The 15,043-nt window shown below is 40.9% G+C and overlaps 1 protein-coding gene across 2 annotated transcripts in view; it reads left to right on the top strand.

The window, feature by feature from the left end:
* LOC126297739 (E3 ubiquitin-protein ligase HERC2) overlaps positions 1 to 15,043 on the top strand; it is a 752,343-nt gene that overhangs the window by 428,227 nt on the left and 309,073 nt on the right. For both annotated transcript variants that reach the window (XM_049988889.1, XM_049988890.1), the window contains one exon: positions 13,142 to 13,331. In XM_049988889.1, the coding sequence (XP_049844846.1) occupies positions 13,142 to 13,331 (190 nt within the window). The remainder of the gene's footprint in view (positions 1 to 13,141; positions 13,332 to 15,043) is intronic.

The raw sequence follows: 15,043 nt of genomic DNA on the forward strand, positions 1-15,043 counted from the left end.
TTCACAGCAAGAGAAGTCAAATGGCATTCAAAATAAAGACACTTTGCCTGCCACAATTTTATCAGTAGACTGTTCAAAATATTTGTAATAAAGTTTCCAAATTTACTGCCCTCCAGGAAAGTTCTTATGCTCAAATTATTCTTGGGACTGCGAGTTGGCTGAAACATGGGGTGGAAAGCTCTGAGATAGTTAGCGAGTCATGGAATGTATATAGGAAAGACAGATTAGAGACCATAGGGGGAGGAGTGTTCACTGCAGTTGACAAAAATATTGAGGTCGATGTTGAGTGTGACAGTGAAGTTATCTGGTAGCGTATAACAGTTGTATGTGAAACCAAGTTAGTTGTTAGATGTTTTTACCAGCCACATGATTCTGCTGTGGCAGTTCTATAGTCATTCAAAAATAGTCTATGGTCAGTGGTGCGTATGTCTTGAGCAGCTGGCTCGGCAGCCCACACGCAGTTGAGATTCTTAGACCTCGTAAATACAAATGGGCCGGACCTTATCATCAACGTCAGTATAGAAATGAAGATTAGCGATCATGATGCCATATAGCAACTATGATTAAAAAAGCTAATAAATCAGTCGAGAACGCTAGGGGAGTGTTTCTGTCAGATAGAGCATATAAGCAGTTATTAACATCTCACATAGGCAGTGATTTGGTATCACTTAGTTCCAGTAAGCTGGATATAGAAGAACTATGGGCAAAGTTTAAGCACATTGTAAATTGTGGTCTGGAGGGTTTCATGCATAGTAGGTGGATAAAGGATGGAAAAGACCAACCATGCTTTAATAACAAAATTTGGTGAATGCTGAGGAAGCAGAGGCAGTTGCCCTCTAGGTTTATAAGTTGGTGCACAAATCATGACCAGTGAAGGTTAGCAGAGATTTGTGCGTCTATGAAAAGATCTGGTCATGAAGCATACAACAACTACCACTGTCACACCTTATCAAAAGATCTGGCAGAGTACCTGAGAAAATTTGGGTCATGTGTAAAATCACTAAGCCGTTCTAAAGCTTCCATTAAGTCTTACTGGTAGCAAAACAAAAGCCTAAGTTTTAAATTTCACATTAAAGAAATTGTTTACATAGCAGAACAATACAAAAATATTGTCATTTGACCATCGGTCAGACTCCCATAGAAATATGCACTCCTGGCACAAAGAAACATTTGAAAGATTTGGAAACAAATAAATCACCAGGCTGCGATGGAATCTCAGTTCATTTTTAGAAAGTGTACTCTTCTGCATTGGCCCCTTATTTAGCTTGCATTTATCATGTATCTCTTGCCCAGCACAAAGTTCCAAGTGATTGGAAAAAAGCACAGGTGACTCCAGTATATAAGAAAGGTAGGAAAACAGACCCACAAAATTACAGACCAGTATCTCTGATTTCTGTTTGCTGCAGAATCCTTGAACATATTCTCAGGTTGAATATAACAAATATTCTTGAGACTGAGAAACTTATGTCCACGAATCAGCATGGTTTTAGGAAGCATCATTCATGTGAAACTCAGCTTACCTTTTTCTCTCATGATATACTGAGAACTATGGATGAAGGGCAACAGGCAAATTCCATATTTTTAGATTGCCACACTGCTGCATGGTGTGGGATCCTTACCAGATAGGACTGATGGAATACATCGAAAAAGTTCAAAGAAGGGCAGTACATTTTGTATTATCACAAAATATGGGAGAGAGTGTCACAGAAATGATACAGGATTTAGGCTGGACATCATTAAAAGAAAGGCATTTTTCCTTGCGACAGTATCTTCTCATGAAATTCCAATCACCATCTTTCTCCTCCGAAAGTGAAAATATTTTTTTGACACCACCCTAAATAGGGAGAAACAATCACCACGATAAAATAAGGGAAATTGGAGCTCATACGGAAAGATATAGGTGTTTGTTCTTTCCGTGCACTATATTAGATTGGAATAATAGAGAATTGTGAAGGTGGTTTTGTGAACCCTCTGTCAGGCACTTAAATGTGATTTGCAGAGTATCCATGTAGATGTAGAAGCATTTGACATGGTGCCCCACTGCCAGCTGTTAACGAAGGTACGAGGATATCAAATAATTTCACAGATATGTGACTGGCTTAAAGACTTCTTAAATAATAGAACCTAGTATGTTGTCCTCAGTGGCGAGTGTTCATCAAAAACAGGGTTATTGTCAGGAGTGCCCCAGGGAACTGTGATAGGATGACTGTTGTTCTCTGTATACATAAATGGTTTTGTGGGCAGCAATCTGCTGCTGTTTGATGACGACGCCGTGGTGTATGGTAAGGTGTTGAAGTCGAGTATTGTAGGAAGATACAGTATGACACAGACAAAGTTTCCAGTTGGTGTGATGAATTGCAGCTAGCTCTAAATGTGAAAAAATATAAGTAAATGTGGATGAGTAGGAAGAATAAACCTGTAATGTTTGGTTACAGCATTACTAGTGTCCTGCTTGACAGTCAAGTCGTTTAAATATCTTGGCATAACATTGCAATGCAATATGAAATGGAACAAGCATATGAAGACTGTGGTAGGGAAGGGAAATGGTCAGCTTTGATTTATTGGGAGAATTTTAGGAAAGAGCGGTTCACCTGTAAAGGTACTGCTCAAATGTTTGGGATTGGTACCAGGTTGGACTGAAGGAAGACATCGAGGCAATTCAGAAGTGAGCTGCTAGATTTGCTACCACTAGGTTTGAACAACACATGTGTTACAGAGATGCTTCAGGAGCTAAAATCAGAATCTCTGGAGAGAGGGCGACATTCTTTTGAGAAACATTAGTGAGAAAATTTAGAGAACCAGAATTTGAAGCTGACTGTTAAACAATTTTACTGCCGCCAACATACATTGCGCGAAAGGACTATAAAGATAATATTCAAGAAATTAGGGCTCATGTGGAGGCATACAGACAGTTGTTCTTCCCTCGCTCTATTTGTGAGCAGAACAGGAGAGGAAATGACAAGGAGTAGTACAGGGTACCCTTCGCCAAATACCGTATGGTGGCTTGCAGAATATGTATGTAAATGTAGATAATGTTATGTCCGAGAATGTTGTGGCACAGCTCAGTCTTTGCCTCTTGAACTCTGATGCCAAAAGTGTGGCACACCAAACTTATTGTGCCATTGATCTCTCCATTTACAGCCCTGGTCTTCTACCATCTATCCACTGGAGGATTCACGATGACCTGTGTGGTAGTGAACATTTCCCAGTCTTCGTGTCACTTCCTCAGCATTGCTCCCCTGGACACCTGCCCCTATGGGTTCTCTGTAATGCTGACTGGGATGGGTTCACCTCTGCTGTCATTCTTAGCTCCCATCACAAGGCAGTATCAATGTGGCTGTTCAGCAGTAAATGGCAGCCATTCTTTTGGCAGCCAACCAGGCCTTCTCCTCTTCCTTGGGATCTCCCCATGAGAAGACCATATCTAGGTGGACCCCAGAGATCGCTGAGGCCATTGGCTCTCCAACGACATAAGCGGAACCCTTTACTGGAGCACTTTACTGCTTTTCAATGGCTCCGTGCCCACGTCCATTACCTCATAAAATGACAAAAGCAAGAATCCTGGGAACAGTATGTATCCACCATTGGATCATGTACCTCTGCTTCGCTGGTATGGGCAAAAAATAAAAATTCTGTCACCGATCATTTTGCTAAGCATTATGCTCGCGCATGTGCGTCTCAGAACTATCATCCCACCTTTCAGCTCTTAAAACAGCAGGTGAATCAAATCTTGTTATCTTTTACTACCCACTCCCTGGAGCCATATAATACTCCATTCAGTGAATGGGAACTCTCCAGTGCCCTAGCCCTATTGCCCTGATGTGGCTTGAGGCCCACATCACATCCACAACCAAATTCTGAATCATCTCTCAGTGGATTGTCAGCATCACATCCTTGCTCTCTTTAATCAGATCTGAAATGAGAGATAGTTTCTATCTCAGTGCCGAAAAAGTGTGATAGTTCAGCTACTGAAACCTGGTAAGAACTGCCTTGAGGTGGCCAATTATTGCCCAATCAGCCATATTGACATTCTATGTAAGTTGCTCAAACGTATGCTGAGCAAGTGGCTATGTTGGTTCCTTGAGTCTTGGGGCCTTTTGGCTGCATCTCAGAGGCGGTTTTCTCAAAGGCCAGTGTGCTGCTGATAATTCGGTTCACCTGGAGCCCACCATTCGGATGGCCCTTGCACATTGTCAGCACCACATTGCTGTCTTTTTCGACCTGCAGAAGGCTTATGACATGATGTGCTGACATTATGTGAGTAGGGTCTCCAGAGTCCACTCATAATTTTTGTCAAGAACTTCTTGTGACACTATATGTTTTGGGTTCAAGTGGTTGCTTCACTTGGTACCTTCGCATATCCAAGAGAGCGGGGTCCCGCAGGATTCTGTACTAAGTGTCCTCCTCTTTCTGGTGGCCATTAGTGGTCTAGCAGTGGTTGTGTGGTCTTGCTTTTGGTTTCCAGCAACAAAGACTTGCGTCATGCACTTATGTCACCATCACACTACCCACCCACACCCACAGCTTTACCTGGACGATCAATTACTTCTTGTAGTTGAGAGACACCACTTTTTGGGACTGGCCTTTGATTCCCGTCTAATGTGGCTTTCCACCTTTGCCAACTTAAGCAAAGGTGGTGGCGATACCTCAATACACTTTGCTGCTTCAGTAACATAGGTGGGATGCAGATTGCTCTACTCTTTTTTTGGCTCTATAAAGTCCTGGCTCTGTCTCACCTTGATTATGGGAGTGTTGCAAATGCTTTAGCATCACCCTCGGCATTGTGGATACTGGATCTCAGTCAACAGTGTGAAGTCTAAGACCCACAACCAAATTTTCAAACATCATTGTGCTGATGGCATGAAACATATCCTCGGGCTATTTAATCACATTTCTCTCTCAATGGCGGGGAGGTATTATTATTCCTGCCTTGAAACCAGGAAAGGACCCACTAACTAACCATGAGCCAATCTCTCTAATGAATCAACTGTATAAGCTATTCGAACGAATGGCCAACCACCATCTTTGTCTGTCCTTCAATGCCAGACAGCATATATCATGATTCCAAAGCAGCTCTCGGGCTTTTGGGCTTTCTGGCCCACCACAGATAACCTGGATCATTTGGCAATGTACAGTGCGTTTGTGCATCACCAATATCTGATTGCTGTGTTCTTTGATCTACAGAAGGCGTACCATACCACCTGGTGACATCACATCCTCTCTACACAGCATGAGTGGGGTTTCAGTTTACCCATTTTTATCCAGAATTTCTTATCTCTCACATTTTTTTTGTGGTCTGTGTAAGTTTGCCTCTTAGTAACCAATATGTTCAGGAAACTGGAGTCCTCTGGGGACGGTTCTGAGCATAACTCTATTTGCTGTCACCATCAGTGGTATCGTAAATGCTGTGGGACCCCCAGTCTCTCCATCGCTATACATGAATGATTTTTGTCTGTACTGTGCTTCTGCATCACTGCACACCACTAAGTTCAATTTCAGGTGGGTGTCTGGAGAGCCCAGGACTGGGCCCCAAATCAAGGCTATCAATGTTCCACTGAAAAATCATGAGTTATGCATTTTTGTCGACCCTAGACTGTGCACATGCACTCAGAAATATATCTTGATGACCAGTTACTTGAAGTCATTGAAACTTTACAATTCTTAGGTAGTTTATTTGACCACAAGTTAACTTGGCTGCCGCATGTCTATCGGCTCAAGGTAACTTGCATGAAGAAGCTGAATGCTCTCCATTTTAATAGTTACTCCTTGTGGGTCACAGACCGCACAGTTCTTCTGAGGTTTTACAAAGCACTAATTTTATCCTGCTTGGACTATGCACCATCCATACTGAGTCTGTTGGACCCTGTTCACCACACTGGCATGTGGTTGGCAATGGGGCCCTCAGTACGAGCCATGTTGACAGCCTCCTTGCGGAAGTTGGTGTCACATCACTGCGGGTTAGGTGACAGCAGTATCTGACAAGTTACACAGTCACTATCTGTCAGATACCTACCCACCCATGACACTCAACTCTGTTCCACAACCAGCAGTTCAGACTGATTGTGCATCACCCAAAACTGGGAAGATCAGCTGGTAGCCAATGTGATATTCTACTGAAGGACCTCCAGCAGCCTCTATTAGTCTGAGTTCCTAGAGCTCCTTTTCGACATTCCCCATGGACTGTACTCTGTCCTGCAATATGGATGAAACTGTTTTGTGGTCCCAAGAAGGATACTGATCCTACCCTTCTCCAACACCTTTTTCTTTAAATCCCCCATGATTATTCTAATTCAGTATGCATCTACACAGGTGGATCGAAAGTCAATGACAAGGTTGCTTACAGTTTCACTCATGCAAGGGGACATGAGAGGCACTGTTGCCAAGTGCTTGCAGTTTATACACTGCAGAGTTGGTTGCCATCCCTCAGGCTTTGCTGTTCATCAAATCCCAGGCAACGATGAACTTTCTGATCTATAGCTATTCCATTAGTTGCCTAAAAAGCTATCCCAAGAATTGTTTGGTCGCCAACATCCAGGACATACTGGCTGACCTCTACAGCTCTGGAAAGACGGTGACCTTCATCTGGACACTGAGCAACATAGGCATTTCAAGAAATGAAGCTAAAGACAGAACTACAGGAGATCAACTTGATGTTGGTATACTGGACCCAGACTCAAGATTATGACTTCTTTGTAACATTTTGATGCTATGGGAATTGGAATGGTAGGCTGTTATGTCACAAAACAAGTTGAGATCAATTAAAGGGTCCACTAAGGTGTGGCATACATCTTTCCAGGCCTCTTGGAAACATGCCATTGTGTTGTGCCAACTATGCATCAGTCACACAAGACTCACCTATGAGTTCTTTCTGCATTGGGAGGATTCTCCTCACTGCAACTGCGGTAGTCTACTGGCGATAGCACACATTCTTGTTGAGTGTGCCCTGCTGGCCGATCTGTGGCACACACTCAGCTTGGCTGCCTTACCACCTTAGTTGCTTGTGGGTGACATGATGGTCACAACCAAAGTAATGCATTTCCTGAGGGAGAGCAGATTTTACTGTAACCTATAATACTCTTCCACTTCCAGTGTTAGGGTTGGTTGTCCGTGTGAGAGCCTCCCCCTGTAGCAGGTTACTCACGAAGCGACCACAGGTTACTTGCTTCCCCTCTCACCTTGTTGTGCCTTTAGACTCCCTTGTGCAGTGTTCTGCCTGGGTTATCTCTTTTATTTTATGTATGATGCTACAACTACTGTCACACCCTTTTAAACTGTTTAACTTACTTATATAGTGTGAGCAGCCAAATCTCCATTTTCTTCTTCTTCTTCTTCTCCATTTTTTACCATGTTACATGAGATGGGACTGGTGACCCAGTAGTTTAGTTTCGTAAATATATAATCATAATCATAATCATCATCATCATCATCATCATCGTCGTCGTCATCAGCCTTCCAAACTAGCTCTATGAACAGCCTACTAGTCAAGGCTGGACTCCCTCTATTACCTATCAGGTGCCAACAACAGCTTCTGAATTACACTATACACGTTTGTAGCAACCCTGTACATCCCAGCTACCATGTCCTTTTATCTGGAAGGAACTCCACGTCCCACAACAGCAACCCAGAACTGGATTTACAATTGCTGCCTACTTCCAGAGTCTCTGTTTAGAACTGCAACTGCTTCCAGTGTTGCCTCTGGTCAGGGACACATCGCATCTGCCCCCTTGGCTTATGCCCTAACCTCAGATTTGTCTCAAAGTGTCCTTTTGTCCAAAAGATTCCGTTAACCCCACAATTTTTTGCCATCTGTTTCTGGCTGTCCTTGAGATTTACTCGTGTTTGGAAGTGGTATTTACCAATAATTCAACAGTCAACAGACAAATAGGCTTTGCATACACACATGTATGGTGCACTGAACTCCACTCTCTGCCAAATGACTGCAGTGTGTTCACTTCTGAATTGACAGCCATTAAATTAGCCCTTAGCCAAGTTTGTTCTTGCACTGACAAGAGTATCCTAATCTGCAGTGACTCCCTTAGCAGCCTTCCGGCTACAGACCAGTGCTACTCTCCTCACCCACTGGTTATGGCTGTCCAGGATCTTGGGGGTGACTTCCATCAAGCTAGGAAAATGGGGGTCCCAGAATCAATCGTTTATGCGCCATTGACTGCTGGAAGTCAGGAACTCAGAATGGTCTGTCCTGATCTCCCCAAAGAAACTCAGGACAATTAAGGAGACTACGATCATGTGGCAGCCTTCCCTGCATGCTTCTTGCAGGGAATTCACCATCATCTGTTGACTCCACATTGGCCGTGCTTGGCTGACGCATGGCTACATTCTCTGATGTGAGGATCCCCCTCACTGCCGATGCAGAGCCTGCCTGACAGTGGCCCATTTTCTCATAGACTGCTCTAGTTTGGCTGCTTTGAGGCAGCATCTTAATCTTCCTGGCAAGGTACCTCTGGTGCTAGTAGACGATGCCAAAGTGGCTGATCTGGTGTTATATTTACCAGCAAAGGTAGTTTCTGTTCATCCCTGTAAGGCAGGGCTATTTTGCCTTGTGCACTGCCTGAGAGTGGGTGGGACACCTCTCTTCTGCTCCAGCTTGGTGGAGTGTTTCTTGTTTATCACAGTGCTAGTACTATCAGCAGACATAGTGAACTTGAGTGTTTTGTGTGACAGAGGTTGGTCATATATGAGAAACAGCAGCAGATCAAGAGGTAGCTTCCTGTCATAGAGATAGGTTTTAGCCAGTTTCCCACCTCCCATCTGATGCCATAGTGGTGTGCTTTGTTGAGAAGTATTTTGTGATTCACAATGTCAAAAGCTTTAGAAAGATCACAAAATATACCAACTGGCTTCACTTTTTGGTGTAGCAATTCCTACATCTATATCTACATCCACATACATACTCCTCAATGCACCATGTGGCACGTAGCGGAGGGTACCTCATACCACAACTAGCATCTTCTCTCCCTGTTCCACTCCCAAGCAGAACATCATCTGTGCAAGAGAACACAGCCTCAGTTGTGTACAAGCCTTTTTGGAAACCAAACTGTTTTTCACGGAAGATGTCAAAGTTTTTAATGTGCCTCACAATTCGCAATGCAGTATTTTCACAAGGACTTTTATAAATCTGGCCAAAAGAGATATGAGACAGTAATTGGTGGCTTATGTTGTATCTCCCATTTGAGAAGCAGCTTCACCTTAGGAAGGTCCATTCCATCTGGGAAGACATCCTGATACATAAAAGCATTAATATGTGAGCCAAAACTTTGAATAATTGGTCTGAGCAGACTTTTAGAAGTTTACTAGTCATGTTATCTACACCTGATGATACTTTGCTTTTTAAAGAGAGAATTTTTTCTTTACTTAATTTCTAGTCATGGAGGACATGCTTCTCTCAATTACAAAAGTAGGAAAATGGTGTTTCAGTACTTTCATGGCTCTTTCTAAGGAGCCAATGCAACCTATTTTCTCAGCAGTGCTTAAGAAATGGTAATTGAAGATTTCTGAAATTATCTTGGGCTTGCTTATGTGTTTTATCATCAATTTTTAAGACAATGTCCTTGGTTTTACTGGCATAGACGGCACCTATCTTACCCCTTTACCAAGTTCCAGACTATTTTGATTTTATTACTGGGTTGGTTAATTTTGGAGATAAAATATAAACTTTTGACTGATTACTTCACTTACTATTTTACAGTATTTTTTATAATGATTTGTTAGGGTAGGGTTTCCTGAATTTCTCATTGTAATGTACAATTCTTGTTGCTGTTTGCTAGTTATCCTTCCCTTTGTTACCCATGGTTTTTTTATGGTTCCTTTGGGTCAACTCCTTTAACTTTTTTTGAAAGAAATCTTCAAATAGTGCTGCAACTTCATTGCTAAACAGATTATATCTGAAATTGACACCTACTTCACAATAGAAGTGTCTCCAGTTTCCTTCTTGAAGATGTGATTTAAACACATGGTTGGTTATTCATTAATGGGTCTGCCTACCTTCCATTGAGACTCAGTTTTATTCTGACAAATATTTGCATTATTAATGGTAAGTCTCTTATCATAGTCAGAGAGATCATTCAGTATTTTACCAATAATTATATTGGCCACTTTCCCTTGGTCTACAAAAATTTTGTCAATTAGGGCACTTGAATTTGGAGTTACTCTGGTTGGAAAATTGAGCACTGAGAAAAGGTTGTATATTTACATCAAATTCTCCAGGTTCATCTTCCCACAACTGTGTGATAGGAAATTGATATTTAAATCTGCAAGTACTATAATATCTCTTGTACATTTTAAATGGGTGAAGTAAAAGTGTGTCAAACTGCTTCAAAAAGAAGCTAAGAATCCCTGAAGGTGCCCCATATGTTGCAGCAATTAACAAGGCAGAATTATTTACAGTCAGGTCAATGGCACATGCTTCAAAATGATGCTCTGAACAAAAATTGTTTATATCAGTTGAATTACACTTAACATAGTTCTTAAGAAAAATAGCAACCCCACCTCTTTCTCTTCATTTTCTGCAGTACGAAGACTCGGACTGTTATCTGGTATTAATCATCTTTCTATCCCAGAGCAGACATGGTGCATAGTGAAGTACAGTACATATGTATATTCTACACTTTCAAGCTCGTGCACATTGATACTCTGTGAATCGCTGTAAAGTGTATGACAGAGGGTACATCCCACTGTACTAGTTATTGGGGCTTTTTCCTATTTCATTCAGGTACGGTGTGTGTTTTCCCCATTGTTTAAATGCCTCTGTGTGTGCTGTAATTAATTTAATCTTATCCTGATGATCCCTACAGGGACAATATTTAGTGGGTTGTAGTATATTTGTAGTCATCACTTAAGCCCAGTTCTTGAAAGTTTGTTAGTAGACTTTCACAGGATGGTTTCCTTCTGTCTTCAAGAATCTGCCAATTCAGTTCTTTCAACATCTTAGTGACACTCTCGTATTGGTCAAACAAACCTGTCACCATTCATGGTACCCTTGTCTCTACATGTTCAATGTCCCCTGCTAGTCCTATTTGTTACAAGTCCCACACACTTGAGCAATATTCTAGGATGGGTCACGGAAGTGATTTGTAAGCAATCTCCTTTGTTTCTTGTTACCAATTTCCTGTGTATTCCAATATAGTACTTTTATGTAATTTCCTTTTGCTGACTTGCTCTGGAAGCATATTCTGTAGTGCTTCATGTTTTGGTTGATACTTATATTTGGCTTTTTCAGCTGATTTTTCACTCCCATTAGGGCACATTAGTTTCCTTTGTTTCTACTGTATAAACCTTCTGCTGACTGTTGCAGACCCCAATCTAATTAAATGCATGCCATCCTTTCCTAGACAATCTGCATGAAGAAATTTGTTTGCACCTGTGAAAACTACCTGAAGATGATCATATTGTTCATTGATGGCATGGTTTGTCTTGGAGATGTATTTATCACTCACTGACCTTTTAGGATTCTCTGACCATGAACTTGGATTACGCATAGACATTCTTGCTGAATGAATCATGTTTCTTTCGTGGTTAGTAACAACTTCTGCACTGCTGCTGGTCTTTGACAGATTTGTTCTAACATGTACAAAGACACCCTTGTAATTATGTTTGGGTTCAGAATCTGGTTGTATGGTCACTTGTTTTGCATTTCCCATATTTTTAAAATGAATGTCAAGTTGTTGTGTTCTAATTCCTGGTCGCACATCAATTTTGCAGTTGGGGACAACAATATTTTTCTACAGCAAGTTGGTAATTATTAGGAATCCATTTTTATTTCCTTGCATATCTGTGCTCTTGTATTTTCATTGCTGTATTTCATCAACTTCCATTTCTATTTATCTACAGATTTATGACTTGTATTTATCATGACATCATTGGAAACACTGGATATGTTATTGTCTTTAAAGTTTGTGTGCACTCACGTATTGTTGCAGTCTTGTATTTTTGACTGGTGGATTTTACACATACGACAGTCTTTCTCATATTAATCTGTAATTTTCTTTATTTATAGTCAGCATTTCAGTTTTAATGCCTCAGCATCATTTTGTAGTAAATTAATAATTTCTGTTTTTGAATCCACTGTAGTTACAAGCTCAGCCATTTTGAAATGTAGACAGACATCGTATGTCAATGGAAAATCATCTAAGATGAATTTTGGGTTCACTTTTGTGGACTTTTCTGTAACCAGTAGTTGCACTTGATACACGAAATACATTTCATCATTTGTTTTCCACATTCTTTACATGAAGAACTGTTTATTTTTTGGCTTTTTGATGAGAGAGAGGTATCACTGCACTTTCCTATTGGCCCCAGCTTTATGATTGATATGTTCCCACAGATATAAAATTTCTTGTGAATATTAGTATAATTTATAGTGCTTCTATTTGCTTTGTAAAGGTATGATCTGTGTTACAATGTGTCAGTTGAGTATGGGTACTACTGTCCTTGGTGTCAAATTCTAAATGCCAAAACCAAAATCCACTCTGCAGTCTCCATGCAAAGCACTTGTGGCCTAGTGGCTGGTGCTAGTTAACCTGTAGCCAGATTTCAACATTGCAGTCTTGCCAGTAAATCTGCAGCAGGAGCAGCTTCTCTGTTCCAGAATGAATCTCCCTGCCATGAAAACTTCCCAACACATTAAAACTGCATGGCAGATGGGCATGCTGACAGCTGACAGCTGACAGGTTGAAGTTTTGTGCTGGACCATTAACTTGAACGTGGATCCTCACTCATTACAGGCAGTGCCATTATTTACTGAGCTATCCAGGCATGATTCACAATCTGCACTGAGAACTTCAGCTGTGCCAGTCACTCCCTTCAGCTTTTCAGACTTGACCACTGTTCAGGAAAGTCCAATTCCTGGTCCAGTACACAGCTTGAATTTGTCAGCTTATGTACTGGCTGTCAGCAGTTGGTGAGAAAAAGTGGAAATACACAATTCATCATCAATAACACCACACTTAAAATAATTATTTGTTTGCAATATAAATGAGAAGAGGACAGTTATTTGTTTGTTTTGTTTTGTGTTGACACACATGAAGTTCATGCACTCATGATAGTGAACACTAATTCTAATTTTTATTCAGAAAATATTTTGTCATCAGTGAAGTTTACTACATTACCCGTGTTTCTGTTTCAGGTTGATTGGCAAAATATGGGAAGCCCATACTGGGTTCGTTTTATACACGTGGAACTTATAGGATTTCTTCCATTCCTATCGCCACCTCCACCAGTGAAAGTTGGGGATAGAGTTAAAGTCAAGCAGTCTGTCAGGACTCCGAAGTATAAATGGGGGTCAGTGACTCATGGCTCAGTTGGAATTGTCACAAGTCAGTATCCATCATTTATTCTCTGTTTTTTAATGCATTAAAACTTGTATTTCACTTCTCTTGTTATTTTATCACAAGTGAAATTCAAATGAAACTGTATGGTTCCAGAGACCTTTTCAAGTCTCAAACATCTGTGGAGTATATATACAGACTGAAACGATGAATGACAATGTGTACCAAGGCCAGGATTCAAACCTGGTGGCTTTGCACAGCTGCATTAACTGCTCTAGTACACTTCCCTTCTCAGTCCAAATTCATGTTCATGCCTCAGTCCCCAAAACTCAAACAACATTGCAAAAGCTCTCCAACTGTATTGGAATAGCACCTCAGCATCAAACAAAATGAGGAACTCTGGAGTGGGGTTCACTGGTATAGTCTGCTAGTAAACTGAAGAGCGAGCAAGCAGAGTCCCGACTAGTAACTGATGTAGAGATTTATTGACAGAATACATTTAAATGCTTTTTGTTGTTTATTTTCATGTTCCTTTCTTATGCATCCTATTGTGGTGAGGCTGATGTTTACATAAATTTCAGCCCTTTGATTGTGACTGGTAATAGTAGCCAACAGTTCTTTCTGTGTTGCCTCTTTAACAAATGCTGTAATAACAATAGAGATGATTGAACAATGATTGAACACTCCACACATACCTCCTCTTCTTCGTATACTGTGCATTTTGTTGCAATGTAGGACGATTATCCATCACTTCCGCATAGCGAAGTATATCAGTAAGTGTACAAAGTTTACTGGCTGACTGGCAACTAAAATCGCATGAACAGAATCGAGGTATGTCACTGTATGCCGATCTACACCGCTAGACAGGTAACAGGAAACTGATTTTGGGTGCCCCTGTAGGCCAGTGGCAGGATTCTTCTGGGAAAGGCCACTTCCCCCACCAAAAGCACTGCTCACTCTTGAGTTTACAGACAGACTATACCATATAGTTTCATTTGATTAAAGACCTACGCCTGGGTTTCTGGGAGGACCCACAATTCATTTGATTCTGAGGTGCTATTCCTATACAGTTGGAAAGCCTCTGCAGTGCTGTTCGAGTTTAGGGGAAATGCTGAGAGGGCTGAAGCGTGAATGGGAATTTGGACTGAGGACGGAGGCATGCTAGGGTAATTTGTGCAGTTCTGCAAAGCCACTGCCCCTGAGTGACATAGTGGCTAGTGCATCTGCCTAGTAAGCAGGAGACCTGGGTTTGAATTGATGGCATGATACACATTTTTATGCATCGCTTCAGTCTGAAAATATACATCATAAATGAAATTCAGTTACATTTTGTAGAATGATTTATGGTCCATAGCTTTGAATGTGTTTTAAATGATTATAAGACACAGCTAACACCTTTCTATAAAATTCTTTAATTTCCTCTGCTACATATTTATATCCTCATTTTGATTCAGTATTTACAGAACAGAGAAATTCCATTGCATTATCACTCTTTTCATTCTATATGTCATTATAAACACTTTCCATTAGCCAAACTGTGTCTGATAGCTCCTGGATTTGCCATATTGATTACATAGGTTTTGCTTCCTTGCTTACTCGTTTATATCAGTAGTTTACTCATAATAGAAAGTGCAAATGAAATTGAAGAAGATAAACCTTTATACTCTACATACCACAATTCTGGAAGAAACACACACAAAACTGAGAATATTTTTAAAAAAGAATTTAATTTGAAAAATGAAGTAAAATTGTGTTTTTTT

Source organism: Schistocerca gregaria, chromosome X (assembly GCF_023897955.1).
Source record: "Schistocerca gregaria isolate iqSchGreg1 chromosome X, iqSchGreg1.2, whole genome shotgun sequence".
NCBI lineage: Eukaryota > Metazoa > Arthropoda > Insecta > Orthoptera > Acrididae > Schistocerca > Schistocerca gregaria.